General features: G+C 46.5%; 1 protein-coding gene across 2 annotated transcripts in view; it reads left to right on the top strand.

Annotated features, from left to right (window-relative positions):
• The window catches only part of Arl3 (ADP-ribosylation factor-like 3), a 42,074-nt gene that overhangs the window by 9,353 nt on the left and 16,649 nt on the right, over positions 1–16,072 (top strand). For both annotated transcript variants that reach the window (NM_019718.3, NM_001355233.1), the window contains exons 2-3: positions 5,449–5,592; positions 12,141–12,257. In NM_019718.3, coding sequence (NP_062692.1) covers positions 5,449–5,592; positions 12,141–12,257 — 261 coding nt within the window. The remainder of the gene's footprint in view (positions 1–5,448; positions 5,593–12,140; positions 12,258–16,072) is intronic.

The following is a 16,072-nucleotide window of genomic DNA, read 5'->3' as shown; positions in this document are numbered from 1 at the left end:
TCCTCCACCCACCCCTACCCCCTCCACTCTGGTTTCTGTATGACCTAGTTTGTGTCTTTGGGGTCAGAGCACTATGCCTCTGCCATGAGTTGAGTGGAAATGGATTTGAGGCAGCTACATTTCTGTAGTCCAAGCCAGGTGTGGAGGCACACGCCTTCAATCCCAACACCTGGTAAGTAGGACACATGTATATCTCTGAGTCCCAGGCCAGCCTGGTCTACATAGAAATTCCAAATTACACTGTAATTGTAATTACACTGTTTGGGTCCAAATTACACTGTAAAAATTAACTTCATTGTCTTTATACAGTAAAACTCATCCCCGTCATAAACTTAACTTTTAATGAATGCTTCCTTTCACCTGACATTTAAAATAAGACGCAGCGTGGAGACGACACACAAGCTCAGGGCGCAGTACCCTGCTCTCTTTCATCTCGACTCTTAAATCAGCTTACCTTGTACCTTTCGGGCAGAGCCCTGCCAGCTATAAATATCCTCCTCCCTATTTAGCAAGCAAGCGAGCCCTGGCTAATCCTGTGATCCTGTCCTGGATGCTTGGGTTGGCACAGGGCGCTGTAGCATCAGCACTGTGTCCCCATTGCGCTTGAGATGCCATTTTCATCTTACTGGAAGGGAGAAAATATTAGCTGAACTTTCTCTTTCTGTGTCATCTCACTTAAGGGTGAAGCATCTGACGTCATTGCCAAATAAGGAAGAGTGCTCATTAGAGATTTTAAGTACTGCATTTTGTACTGTAGGTTACTGAAGGTGCCTATAGTTAGAACAGCTTTTGTATTCTCTCGCTGTACTTCACTCCTTTGTGAGTAGGAATTCGGAGGGGGGGGGGGGCAGGGGCAGGTGTCCCGGTACACACCTTTAATCCCAGCACCTGGGAGGCTGAGGCAGGATCCCTGTCAGAGGCCAGCCTGGTCTACATACTGAGTTCCAGGCCAGCCAGGGCTAACATAGTGAATCTACTCTCAAAACAGAACAAAGATAAAGCAAGGGCTAGGCATGAGGCTTGGTGGTAGCATGCCCACCCAGTTCAGTTCCTCACATGTGGAGGAAAGTTCACTCATTTCAGTGGGGCACTACAACAAGAAAATGGTGTTTTCCCTTAATTGTTCAATTTCAGATATTATAATGAGTATGTGAGAAAAACTTGGTCTCCAAACAACAGTACCCAGTGATTTCTTTCCTTTTCTATGATTTAACTGTCTGCCATGTGGGTATGTGCAGGTGCCCTAGGAGGCCAGAGGCATCGGATCCTGCTGGAGCTGGGAAGCTGCTGTAAGCTGGAACTGCTTATAAGCAGTTGGAAGCCAACCCATGTTGGTGCAAGACTCCAACCTGGGTCCTCTGCAAGAGCAGTGTGTTTTCTTCCCGGCTGACTCCCCTTTCCAGCCCTATTAAGTGGTTTTTTAGTGAGGAAGCACTTGATGAAACACTGAAAATGCAGGCCAGAGACATGGCTCACCAGTTAGGAGCACTGGCTGCCTGCCCTTCCAGAGATCCTGACAACCACATGGTGGCTCACAGCCACCTAGAATGGGATTGACTGCCCTCTTCTGGCATAAAGGTGTATGTGCAGATAGAACACTCATGAATAAAGAACAAAAATAAATAAATCAAAAAGAAAAACTGAAAATGCTGACTTTATTACTACTACTACTACTACTACTACTACTACTACTACTACGTATACAGTGTTCTGCCTGCATGTAGGCCAGAAGAGAGCATCAGATCCCATTACAGATGGTTGTGAGCCACCATATGGTTGCTGGGAATTGAACTCAGGACCTCTGGAAGAACAGACAGTGTTCTTAACTCCTGAGTCCTCTCTCCAGCCCCAGAAAACGCTGACTTTAAACTTTGTAAATGGTAAATGTTTTCTGTAGGGCTGGAGAGATAGCTCAGCAGGTAAGAGCACTGACTGCTCTTCCAAAGATCATGAGTTCAAATCCCAGCAACCACATGGTGGCTCACAACCATCCTTAATAAGATCTGACGTCCTCTTCTGGTGTGTCTGAAGACAGCTACAGTGTACTTAGATATAATAATAAATAAATCTTTAAAAAATTTTTTTTCTGTAAAATGACAACGGGGTTTTTCTTGACACTGTCTGCATGGGGATCTAAGCCAGGAGCATCTACCTGTGCCATTTAATGTGTTAATTTGACAAATTACTGTATTTTAGTGTATTTTAGGAGCATGCAGTCGGGGTGTCAGGATGAGTGCTTTTATATCCCAGTCCCCATGGGGCCTGAAGGATTGCGCTGATAATGTGTGAGTTCAATATAGCTAAGAAGAACTGAGAGGGCTGGTGAGATGGCTCAGCAGTTAAGAGCACTGGCTGCTCTTCCAGAGGTCCTGAGTTCAAATCTCAGCAACCTCATGGTGGCTCACAACCATCCGTAATGAGATCTGACACCCTCTTCTGGTATATCTGAAGACAACTTCAGTGTACTTACATATAATAAACAAATCTTTAAAAAAAAAAAAAAAGAAGAACTGAGAAACAACCTTGTTCAGGTGTTGACTTGTGAATGCCATAGACAATGTCTCCACTTCTCTGTCGTGTCTGTTTTCTTCTGCAACAGCTAAGCTATGCTCTGCGACTCTCCTGTTGGGTTCTTATAAAGGTTAGATGAAGGTCAAATGTTTTGAGCCAATAGTAGTAACTCAGGAGACTTCTCATAAATTGAAGAAGGAATTGACTCAAACCAGCCAGAGTTGAGTGATGAAAATAGAAGCAAAAGCCTGCCCTTCCTTAAACAATAACAAAACCCGCCCAGCTCCAGATTTATTCAGCCTTCATCTTAGACTAAGTCTTGCATTCTGCTGCCGGGGAGAGGCCAGAGCCGTCCTCAGCCCCAGCGCAGCGGCCACAGAGGACACGGGGGGGCTGCTCGCCCGCCTGCACATTTTCATGTCATTATCCAAAGACCAGTACTGCCGGGCGTGGTGGCGCACGTCTTTAATCCCAGCACTTGGGAGGCAGAGGCAGGTGGATTTCTGAGTTTGAGGCCAGCCTGGTCTACAAAGTGAGTTCCAGGACAGCCAGGGCTACACAGAGAAACACTGTCTCGAAAAACCAAAATAAAAAAGCAACAACAAAAAAAAACCCAACAGATTGGCTCGAATCCTTGCCTGGTGCAGTGTGGGTGAGAAACACACGCGTTTTGTGTAATTCTAAATCTAAGGCTCGGCTCAAAGGAATATCTACCCTGGCTGGGAGATTAGAGTTTATGACCTTAAAACAGTATCGTCGTTTGATTCTTCTGTGTGTTTGCTGAGACAGGATCTCTCACTATGTCACCTTGGCTGTCTTGGAACTCACTTGTAGATCAGGCTAGCCTTGAAAATAAAGATCTGCCTGCCTCTGCTCCCTGAGTGCTGGGGCTGAAGGTGTGCGCCTGGCTTTGCTTTTAATGAATTTATTTATTTTAAGACAGGTTCTCTCTACGTAGCCCTGGCTATTCTAGAATTCACTCTGTAGACCAAGCTGGCCCTGAACTCACAGAGATCCTCCTGCCTCTGCCTCCCAAGTATCGGGATTATTAAAGGCAAACACTGCCACCCTAGATTCTTTTGAGCACCTCATTGGTCTGGGATTATCAGCTACAGGGCGGAACAAATAAATAGCCTATAAACATCCTCTTACCTGTTTACTAAGAAAGCAGGGCTAGGGGCTAAGGGAACAGATCAGTGGCCTGGGCAAGGCCCAGCACTCAGTCCCCAGGACCAAAGGAGAAGTGTCAATGGAGAGATGCTGCAACGTTTCAGAGCACTGACAGCTCTTGGTAAGCACCCAAGTCCGGTTCCCAGCACCCACATAAATGACCCGGAGCCTGCAGGAGATCTGACTCCTGGCCTCCGAGAGCGCTGGACCCGTGCCCTCATGCACATGCTCAGATACACACGGATACGCATGTGTGGTGTGTACCTTTAATCCCAGCACTTGGGAGGCAGAAGCATGCAGATCTTGGAGTTAGAGACCACCAGCCTGGTCTACAAAGGGAGTCCCAGGACAGTCAGGGCTACACAGAAAAACCCTATCTCAAACAAAAACAAAAAACAAAAAAAACCCCAAAAAACCCTAATAATAATAAAACTTTTTAAAGCCTCTGGTTAAGTTATGATCATTAATGCCTTTTCTAATTACCTAATTGTTACATCTGACTTTTCATCTGAAAACAGGGATTGTCTCTGTGTTATATCTGCATACCCTGTAAAGATGAAGTGATGCACACACATTGAAGCACACAGAGCCAGCTACCGTGTCATGTGGGTATAGCCCAGCTACCGTATCACACAGCCTATTTGTGTCTTTGTTCAGCACCTTAAAATTCTGTGTCCCACCCCACCACCATAGGGCTCCTCTGCGTAGTCCTTGCTGCCCGGGAACTCACTCTGTAGACCAGGCTGGCCTTGAACTCAGAGATTCACCTGCCTCTGCCGCCCAAGTGCTGGGATCAAAGGCGTGCGCCACCACGCCCAGCTCCAGTCACACTCTTTAATCTGTTATACTCTTGGATCTCCAGTGAGACTCACTCAGCGCACTCCAACCTCAGCACAGCGTCCTGTGTAATTTAAGCCTTTTTTGCTTGGTCTGCCCACCTTAGCAGCACTGCTTCCTGTAGCAATGTCACTTCCCCCAGTGCACACTGAGTCCTTGCCCTTCTTCTTCTGTGTCACTTTGTGGCGGTGCAGCAAGCCATGCAGTTCTCAGAGAGAGTCCAGTGGGTTTTAGGGACGTTCCCAGTGTTTGCTCAAGGGCTATCAGCACAGAAAACAAGCATCCGCCACCTTACAGTCCTACCTTAGCTAGGGTGGGTTAATTCTAGTCTGTATCATGCAGTGGTGGCTGAAAGCTTCACTCTGCAAGTGGAGAAGCTTGAGCACTAGTCTGATGAGCTAAGCATTCTAGTTGAAGCGTACATGGAGGGGTTTAGGACCCAGGTGAGGAGCCCGTGACACCTGGGGTGCCAGCCAAGCTGGAGTCATGGGCTTGGCAGGGACAAGGCATGATGCTTACCTGTTGCGCATTTCCCCACGCCCGCTAACACTCAAGCTCGGAAGGAAAAACAAGCCCGGTGGGCATGTGGAGCCAGTGGCCTTCGAGTGGACGGAGGCAGCTAGCTGTCCATAACCGAGAACAGATGTCACAGCAGAAGTCGTTCTGGCTCTTGCTCTCTTACCTTCTTGCTCCCTCTCTGTCCTCTCGCCCTTTCCCCCTTCCCCTCTCTTTCTCCACTTGCTTATGGCTGGCCTCTACAAGTCTACTCTCTCTGCCTTTCTCTGTCTCTCCTACCCTTTCAGCTCCCCTCCTATGCCCTGAATAAACTCTATTCTATACTGTAAGAAAAAAAAAAAGAAGAGGTTGTTCTGATGTCTGCTAATACTGCCACTGCCACCAAGTAACCTGTCTCTCTTGTGCTTGTTCAAGGGCTTGCTCTCTATTTTGCGCAAATTGAAAAGTGCACCAGACCAGGAGGTGCGAATCCTACTCCTGGGCTTGGACAACGCGGGCAAGACTACCTTGCTGAAGCAACTCGCATCTGAAGACATCAGCCACATCACACCTACACAGGTGAGCGCCCCCTGGCTCCAGGTGCTCTGTCACCACGGAAGATGAAAATAGCTGTCCCAGTTTTGTGTCTGTCACAGTGATAAAATGCCCTGACAAAAAGCAGCCTGGGGGAGAGGGAGAGGAGAGTATTTGAGCTCATTCCAGATTACAGTCCAGCATCCTAGGGAGGTAAAGGCAGGAACCCGAGGCAGGGAGTCACATCCACAGTCAAGAGCAGAGAAAGCAAGAGCATGAGAGGGTCGACTTCTGCTTCTACTGAGCCCTTCCCTGTACCACACCCAGGACCCAAGCTTGGGAACCACACCAGGCAGGCCTTACACCTCATTAACATAATCACAACAGACCCCACAGATACGCTCATAGGCATATTTAGACAATTCCTGATTGAGACTCTCTTCACAGCTGGTTCTAGAAGGTGTTAAGGTGACTATTAAAACTGACCGACACAGTAGCTGTAAGAGATAGAAATTTATACTGGATCTGGGAGTGGGAGGAGGGAGCTTTGCCTACTGCATAAAGCAGGGTTTGTAAGGTAACGACCATTTTGAGGATGGATGCAAGCAATGTAAATGTACTTAATACCATCAAACTTTACATTTTAAAATGACATATATATGATTAATCCAGGAATGGTGGCACACGCCTTTAATCTGAGCACTCAGGAGGCAGAGGCAGGTGAATTTCTGTGAGTTTGAGGCAGCCTGGTCTACAGAATGAAATCTAGGACAGCCAGGGCTAAGTAAAGAGAGACCTTGTCTAAAAAAACAAAGGATAAGAAGATATATTTTATGCCATGTATATCCTACCACAATTTTAGGTCTGTACACATATTTCAGTCATCTTTCTTAGGCCTAAATGATTCTATCTAGATTCCTCCCTCTTTTTGTCTTGTGCTAAGGATGGAACCCAGAACAGGTGTATGGTACAGAGCTTAGGAAGTGTGATGGTGTGCGCCTGTGACTGCACATCTGGAAGGCAGAGGGAAGAGGAGCAGCAATTTAAAGCAGTCCCTGACTACATAGGTCAGCATGGACTCCAGAGGATGGCTCAAAGTTAAAAAATCAGTTTGTAGCCAGGCGTGGTGGCAGGGAAAGGAGGATTACTGTAAGTCTGGAGCATTCTGGTTTATATAGTGAGTTCCAGGACACTGAGACCTTGTCTCAAAGAAGCCAAAAATAAATAGGGCTAGAGAGATGGCTCAGTGGTTAGGAGCACTTAGGCTCATACCAAAGACCTGGATTCAGTTCCCAGCACCCATGTGGCAGCTTGCTCACAACTACCAGTAGCTCCAGTTCCAGGGCATTTGACTTCCCCTTCCTGCATATCAGATATTTACATTATAATTCATAACAGTAGTAAAATTACAGTTATAAAGTAGCAGTGAAATAATTTTATGGTTGGGAGTCATTTCAACACGAGGAACTGTATTAAAGGATTGTAGCATTAGGAAAGGTGAGAACCACTGCTTTAAAACATCTAAGCATTGGAGGTTTGGGCAAACCAGTCTTAGTTAGCATTTTCTGTCCATAGCCTTGAGACCCTGGCATCCGGTTACCGGCTGTGCTGGTATGTGTTCTTCATGGCCTGTGAGTCTTAGCAATTCGCAACTCTTTGCAGAAAAGTCATTTCAGCTGCTACCAAATGAGCAATTTTACAGCTTCTGAACAAATTTAATGTATAGCCCAAGGAGGAGCAAATTACAGCAGTCTAGCCTACAAGGCTGAAAACACATATTAGTGTGTCAGGATGCCTGCCAGAAAGAGAAGGACTGGGGGTTAGTATTAGCAATCGACTGCATTTCCCAGAGCACTGAGGCTTCGAGAGTGCAGACGGAGCGGGTCTTCAGTTATAACTCAGCATCCCAGTGCCTCCCTTCAGGCTGTTTGCTGTGCTGTAGATGGCCGGTTTTATATTGTTGAGGTTTCATGCTTATTCTCTAAAAACACACTCTTAGTGTATTGTTTAATATTTGAAAAGACATTAGATTGTTCATTGTAGTCAGTTTAGAAAGCAGAAATAAGTAACGTTGAGACACTGGAAAACAGCTCAGGAGATGGCTCAGTGGAAAAGGGGGCTTGCTGCCAACCCAGGTAACATGTGTTCAATCCCTGGGACCCGCATGGTGAGGAGAGAGCTTGTCCTCCACACTTAGCAGTGGTGCGCTCGCGCCTGCACACGCGTGTGCAAATACACATAAACACACAGAGTAAGAAGGAAGAATGTTTGTTTATAATTTAAAAAGAAGGGCTGGAGAGATGGCTCAGTGGTTAAGAGCACCGACTGCTCTTCCAAAGGTCCTGAGTTCAAATCCCAGCAACCACATGGTGGCTCACAATCACCTGTAATGAGATCTGACGCCCTCTTCTGGTGCATCTGAAGACAGCTACAGTGTACTTAGATATAATACAAAATAAATCTTTTTTAAAAAAAAGAAAATATGAATATGTATAGTGCCTGCCACGGTTGGGATAATAGTGGCCTCCATAGGCTTGTGGATGAGAACGACAAAGAGGTGTGGCCTTTTTGAAGGATGTGTGTCACAGGGGATGCCAGCCTTCAGGTCAGGATGTAGCTCTTAATTACAACCCCAGCACTGTGTCTGACTGTGTGCCCTGTGCCCCCCACCACGATAATGGACTACACCTCTGAGAGTGTAAGACAGCCCCAAACTAAATGCTTTTTCTGATAGTTTCCTTGGTCGTAGTGTCTCTTCACAGCAATACAACAGCCAATTAGACAGAGCCACCGATAGCGTTTAGGAATGTCACCATTCAGGTTTCTCCTGTGCACATATATGGACATATGTGATAGGTATGTTTAAGATAAAAGCATCCCAGCGAGGCTGTGCACACCCTCAAACCCAGTATTTGAGAGTCAGAGAGAGGCAAGAGGATCTCTCTGGGTCTTGGGTCAGACTAGTCTACATAATGAGCTCCAGGCTGACCAGGGCTACACAATAAGATTTACCTCAAAAATAATTAAAATGTAAAAGCAGATTGTGTAGAATATAGCATTTTCCCAGAGGAATTGAGGGGGCAATGGCACATACCTTAAATCCTAGTACTCTGGAGTAGGTGCAAGCTGATCTGAGTTCGAGGCCAGCCTGGTCCATAGAGTGAGTTCCAGGACAGCTAGAGCTACACAAGGAAACCCTGTCTCAAGAAGGAAAACAAAAAGAATATAGTATTTTATATCATCTTTTTCACTCAAAGGTAATCATGAACATCTTTTTGTTTTGTTGTTTTTGCTTAAACAAGGTCTAATGTATCCTAGCATAGCCTCAAACATGATATATGGCTAAAGATGGCCCCAAACTCTGATCCTGCTGCCTTTACCTCCTATGTATAGGGATTACAAGTGTGCCCTTCCATACCTGATTGTGTGCAGTGCTGGGAATCAAACCCAGGGCTTCCTACATACTAAGCAAGCAAGGACTCTAGCCACTGAACACCACCCCAGAGCATGAACATCCTTATATACTGGTGTACACACTCACAGACACACACATTTGTGGATGTCTGTCTGTCTATGTATGCTTGTACCTATTTGTTATAATTTCCATAGAATAATCTCCTAGAAGGCTGTATGGATCTGATGAATTACAAAATTTGTTTTGTTTTCAAAATAGAGTTTCTCTGTGTAGCCCTAGCTGTCTTGGAACATACTCCGTGTGTAGACCAGGCTTCTTGCAGCTTAAGAAATTCACCTGCCTTTGCCTTCCAAGAATTGGGATTAAAGGCAGGCACCACCACACTCAGTGTAACTTACAGAAGTTTAATAAGTTATCTTTTTAAAATTACACTTGTTTATTTTGGGTTAGACTGCAGGCATGGACCATAGCAGAACATGCAAAGATCAGAGCATGTGGAAATCAGAGCACAGCTTACAGGGATTGGTGCTTCCCTTCCACCCTGCAGGTCCCGGGACTGAATTCAGTTGCCCTGCTTGGTGGCAAACACCTTTACCCTCTCTGCCATCACTGGCTTGAGTTTAAGTTTAAGGCACTGCCTAGTTTGTCTGGCTTCAATCCCTAGCACAGAAGAAACAAAACCAGAAAAGCCAGAAGTTTAAGGAAATGATACATCTGGTCACATCACAGCATTTACAACTGTTTAGTTTGTTGTATTCCAGAAAGGGCTCAGTAGTACTCAGTTCTATATTTAATAGTATTGCTGAGGAGTAGAATTTTCAAATTATGGCTGGGCATGGCGACACAGTCCTAGCAATAGATGGAGGCAGGAGAATCAGAAGTTCATGGTCTTCTCAGCCACCGCATAGTGAGTTCAAGGCCATCCTGGACTACATAGATCCGATCTCAAAAAAGGAAGGAAGAGTAGGAAGAAGGGGGAGGGGGGAGGAGAAGCAGCAGCAACAGCAGCAGACGTAGAAGAACGGACAGAAAGGAGAATATCTCAGATGCACACACGTTTGTTGTCGTGAAGCAACCGCTGTCACTTCCCTGATAAGCTGGAGCCATTTCCCTTCAGAGTTCTTGAAGGGATAGTCATTCAGTCGTGGGTGACTTAGAAGAGCCCTATTCAGCACAGTACCCAGTTCTCCTCTGTGGAACCAAGCAACAACGCCGCCTGTCCCACTGCGCCGGGCCAGGCCTGGTATTCCAGGCAGCAGTGCTGGCAAGCTGCCAGGTGAAGCAGCTGGTTTTGGAGGCATCCCCAGACCCACATAATTCCAGTTACTCTGATGAAATGTCAGGGATGTTGTAGCAAAGTATTGATTGGATATTCAAATCCTGGATTCCCTGCATCATTCTTGCCAGAGAATATGTTTTCCCTCTTTCTTATGCAGTGCCTTCCTCCTGAACCCCAAAGGTCTCGTTAGTTTGTTTCTCTCTCCACTAATTCCCCGTTGCCATGACTTGCTTTCCCTGAGTTTTACTCTGAATACTAAAAACAAAGTTTTTCCCTTCCTTCTTTCTTCATTCCTTAATTTCTTTCTTTTATTTTCTTTTTATTCATTTTTATCCATTTTATTTTTTGTGATAGGCTCTTAGTCTAAAGCCCTGGCTAGCCTGGAACTCATCAAGTAGCCCACCACACTGGTTTTGAACTTGCAGCAATCCTCCTGCATTAATTCTCTTGAGTACTGGGATTAAAAGCCTGTATCCCAGCCGGGCGTGGTGGTGCACACCTTTAATCCCAGCACTTGGGAGGCAGAGGCAGGTGGATTTCTGAGTTCGAGGCCAGCCTGGTCTACAGAGTGAGTTCCAGGACAGCCAAGACTATACAGAGAAACCCTGTCTCAAAAACACCAAAAAAAAAAAGCCTGTATCCCATGCCTGGGAGAGGTTTTTCTTTTCAAGTTCATCTAAGGTACCTCCTAAAGCAGTTTCAAGTGAGCCCTTGTTGGCTCCCGACATGGTCTGTGACTGAGGCCACCACTTCTGAGACTTTTGCTGTTTCCTCACTCCTGACAGCCCAGCTACAAACCCCCCCCCCCCCCCCGCCGCCCCCAGTGCCACAGCTCAGCTCCTGTCTCCCTGTTGACCCATGAGACATCACTTTAGAGCCTCCAGGTTTGCTTGCTCTTGCCTCAGCTTCTGCTTTCTCTCTCACACACATCCCATCCTGTTAAACTTACCGTCCTGAAGACCTCATGAGGAGAGTCTATGCTGATCACAGGTAATTCCATGTCCCATTATCCTTAGCAACATAGAGATTTGCAAATACACAATATGGATTTTTTTTTGGTTTTTTTTTTTTGTTGTTGTTATTGTTTTTTGAGACATGGTTTCTCTGTATAGCCCTGGCTGTCCTGGAACTCATTCTGTAGACCAGGCTGGCCTCAAACTCAGAAATCTGCCTACCTCTACCTCCCGACACAATATGGATTTTTTTTCATGGCTTTTGAAAGATGGAACCTGGGGCCTGAGAATGTTAGGCAAGCTCCCTGCCTCCAGGCTGCACCCCAGTCATAGTGTATATATTTCTTATTAAAAAGCATCATGTGAGCCAGGTATTGGAGAAGGAAAGCAGGAGACAGGGGTCCATCCTCTGCTACTTAGCAACTTCCAGCCCAGCCTTGGCTACATGAAAGCTTAACTGAGGAAAAGAATAAAAAGAAGGAAGGAAGGAAAGAAAGTAGTCTTCTTGTCTCAACATTAATAACAAGGATTCTACTGAATGAAATAAACTATCAAGGTGTTTGCAGCATTAAGAGTATCACATTGTATCATATTTGGGAGTATGGCTTAGGAGTTAGATAGAGCCCTTGTTACTCTTATTTTTGGGACTGGGGTCTGAAAGGAAAGGAAAAAGGGAAAAAAGAAAGGAAAGGAAAGGAAAAGAAGGAAAAAGGAAAAAAAGGAAAAAGGAAAAAAAGGAAAAAGGGAAAAAAAAGGAAAAAGGAAAAAAAAGGAAAAAGGAAAAAAAAGGAAAAAGTCTGGCCATGTAGCTTACTGGTGCAGCATGTGTGTTATATACCTGAGGCCACAGGTTCGGTCCCCATCTTTCATGTACTATTAAATGTGACTTTGTAAGAATTAATTGGTCTTTTTTTTGATGTTGTTATTTTTATCCCGTCTCTTTCAGGGATTTAACATCAAAAGCGTGCAGTCACAAGGTTTTAAGCTGAATGTATGGGACATTGGCGGGCAGAGGAAAATCAGACCATACTGGAGAAGTTATTTTGAAAATACTGATATTCTCGTAAGTAATCGTGGTGCACTCATCATTGCTAACATTGGTCAGAATGAGCAGGGCCAGCAGAAGGCTGCAGAGTGTGAAGGAACAAGATGGTTGGCTGGCTCTCAGTGACAGTGCCGTGCCCGTACCCACACTGGCAAAGTATTTGTAATCACCACAAAATGAATAGCAAAGGTGGTCAGAAGATCTTGCCCAGGCTCTGCCTCCCTTCTTAGTTAGCACATTACATCTCCAGAAGAGAGTGGTAGCTAAGGGGTCTTGATCAGGTTCATTTTTCTGTCAGCTAAAGAATTAAAAGGCAGGGAAAAGCTGCAACAAGCAGCACAGGGCCTGAGAGACTCACTCCACACAGTCGGGAGCTGAAGGAAGGCGGTTACTAGGGGTGAGGAAGCACACGCATGCAGCAGACACAGAAAGATACACACACACACACACACAGAGAGAGAGAGAGAGAGAGAGAGAGAGAGAGAGGAAGAGGAAGAGGAAGAGAGGAGAGAGAGAGCGCGCAAAAGGCTAGGGGAGACTTAGAAGGCCAAAAAAATGCAGCCAGAGAATGTTCCTTGTCATCCAGCTTTGGGCTGGTCAGCTTGCAGACAGACAGGACGCTTGATTGGTCTGTAACTGTTAGATGAAGTGTTCTGATCTGGCCTAACTTTGTGGACTCAGTCCATCAGCAGGAGGATGTGAATGAAGCTGCCCCAGGCTACACAGAGAATTTTAGGCCAGCCTGCACCTAAGACTCAGAAAAGAGAAGACTGGTAAGATGGCTTAGTGTGTAATGGTCCTTGCAGCCAAGCCTGGTGGCCTGGGCTAGCTCCTCAGAGTCCACACAGTACAAAGAGAAGGCTAATGCTGTGGGTTGTTTTCTGACATCCATGGGTGAACGCACACACCCCACATGTACACATACCCCACCATACCCAACACACACCCCACATGCACACACACTCCACCATACCCAACACACACCCCACATGTACACATACCCCACCATGTGACCCCAGACAGATAACCAAGTGTTTCTAATGGCTTTCCTAAGCCAGCCCATGACTTCTCTCACACTGTCTCAGGTCATGCAGGCTTTGCCTTAAGAGGGACGGCACGTGACATTACTCAGTGTTCCTGCCTCCACAGAAATGTGACAAATCCCGTTCACCCCATGTCCCAAGTCTCACAAGCCAGGCTGAAACAGGCTGCTTGTTTGAACTTCCCTAATCCAGCAATTCAAGCACCGGGTGTTTCTGATCACCCTATCACCCTAGTTTCTTGTACTGGACCATTGTTAGGCCCTCAATTACACAATGGATCACAGATCTCTCCCTCTCCCCCCACTCAAGATTGGCCCCTCAGTATCTTTTATTGCTTTTAACACGGGTTCTGTCTTTTTCTTCTCTGACTCTTACTATGGGTTCCAAGGCCTCATGCCCCAGGAAGGGCCCCTGAGGAGGAATCTAACTTGCACTCACTCTCTTTTCTTTCTGGCTCTCAAACCTTAAGAAGCAGCAAGCCAGCACCCCATCTCAGCCACTTGCCAGGTCAGAGGCTAACATGACTGATGCTGCCACATCCATCTCCCTCTCTTGTTGCAACTGCCCCTCTACACAAACAAGCCCCTGCTTGGTGGCCATCTTGGCCTCAGGTGCATTTCTCAATATGCACAACAATGGCCAGGCAACCTCTGCTGCTGCTGCTGCTGCTCAACAGTCTCGACCTTGTGCGAGCGTTAATCTCCAAGACTGTAAACTTTCCTCTAAACCTTTACCTGTTTTCAGGGCATCTCTGTATTCACATGGTGGACCCCACTCCTGAAACAGGCATGCAACTCCATACCATACAGATGAAGACTGCTATCCTGGGGTTGCTCACACACACACACACACACACACACACGCCTAATCCTGAGGCTCGCCTCAGTTGCACATCTCACTACCCACAGCAAGAACCATACAAGTTCTGGCATCATGCAAAGGCACACTAACACGCACCATGCAAGAAAGGGCAGCTGCATGGGAATATCCTGCCCAGATTTCCCTGCTCTGGCTTTGCAGCCTTGGTTGCATGTCTTACGACACAGCCAAGACCAGCACTCACTCCTTTGGCCTTGTCCCCGGTCAGGGGCCAACTGTGTTACGTGACAGACCTTTTCCTGGGGAGGTGCATGTCCTCACCCCAGATAGGGAGCCCATGACAGACTAAAGTACGGACACCGCCAAAGGCGAGCTTGGTGAACTGCATATAGGAGTGTGGGTGAAGGCAGGACGACTCAAGAACAGCTACTTTCTGCTGCTTTCAGGCAGCTGGCCTGGGGCCCCAGCCCTCTGTGCACCTTGGCTGTTTGGAGTCTTCTTTGTAGCTTGGATTGCCTGAGTCGTCTTTGTAAACCAGCTTTCCTCCAATGGGAGAGCCTCGACGTTTATTGCTTACTCTGGCAGGGAGGGGCCTGGTGAATCTGTTTAGTTTCGGGGACTTCCTGAAGCTATTTTGAATTGTTTACTTAGCCAGGCATAGTGGCATATACCTTTAATCCCAGCACTTGGAAGCAGAGGAAGGTGGATCTCTTGAGTATGAACAGAGTGAGTTCCAGGACAGCCAGGGCTATACAGAGAAACCCCTGTCTTGAATGAGTGAAAGAAAGAAAGAAAGAAAGAAAGAAAGAAAGAAAGAAAGAAAGAAAGAAAGAAAGAAAGGCCTACCAGAGTTATATGCGTGGTGGCCCACGCCTTTAATCCCAGCACTCAGGAGGCAGAGGCAGGCAGATTTCTGAGTTCAAGGCCAGCCTGGTCTACAACCAGGACAGCCAGGGCTCTACAGAGAAACCCTGTCTCAAAAACCAAAAAAATAAATAAATGAAATGGTGAGAAGCAAGGGACGTTGCCTTAGGTGCAGTGCTCAGAGAAGAGCTGTATGAAAGGTAGTCGGTGGCTGTGAAGCTCTAGAAAGTCTTAGACCGTGAGAGTGATCTGAGCCCTAAGCTCCACCCTCTTGCTGCAAGGTAAATGAGACACAGCTCTGGATCCCACATCCTCAGAGGCCATGAGTGCCCAGGATAACGTGCCATCCAGCGAGCAGCAGAGCGGCCTTTGTCATAGCACAAGGTAACACTTAGGGCTGAGAGTCAGCCTCTTTACTTTCTTTTTCCAGTGCCGTTGGAGATGAGGCAGGTTTTGGAAAGCAGCTGTGTGTCGGGTTCCGAGTTATGCAGCCTTGAGACTCTGCCTGCCTGCCTGCCTGTCTGCCTGCTTTCCTGCTTGCCCGCCTGTCTCATAGCAGCCCTGAGCGGGTTGATGAATTCTGTGTTTGTCTGGGTTTAATAGTCTTCCATTGTTAGTTGAAAAAGACCTATTACGCCGGACGCCATACCACTGCAGAAGTGGGATTGAGGCTTGACACATTTCATTGCCTGGTTAAATCTTTTCAATTCTCTCTGGAGTGCCGTGGTAAAATCTAGCAGAGGTGGACAGATTGATCCAGTCTGCCTCCTGGTTTTTGTGTAGCCTGTGAGCTAGAATGGTTTTTATATTTTTTAAAGAGGGTTTGGGGGAAAAAAAAAGGAAAATGCTGTTTTGTGACATTGTAAGAATGAGGTGGAATTTAAATTTTGGTGTCCATAATGAAGTTCTGTTGGAACCTGGCCACTTGTGTTTGTTCCTGGGGTTCCCACAGTTGCTGCTTACTGTAGAGGTCTGGCTCTGTATGAGGGAACGGGAGGGACTCCATGGGCCACAGAACAGCCTTTACTACTGACTGCTCGAACACAAGTTTGCTTGCCCTCACTGTAGAGCATGCAGTGGCTCAAAGGGTTTGGGAGTCAGGGTTAC

This window comes from Mus musculus, chromosome 19 (genome assembly GCF_000001635.26).
Source record: "Mus musculus strain C57BL/6J chromosome 19, GRCm38.p6 C57BL/6J".
NCBI classification, from domain to species: Eukaryota; Metazoa; Chordata; class Mammalia; order Rodentia; family Muridae; genus Mus; species Mus musculus.
The sequence above is the reverse complement of the archived record's forward strand: the minus strand, read 5'-3'. Positions and strand labels throughout refer to the sequence as shown.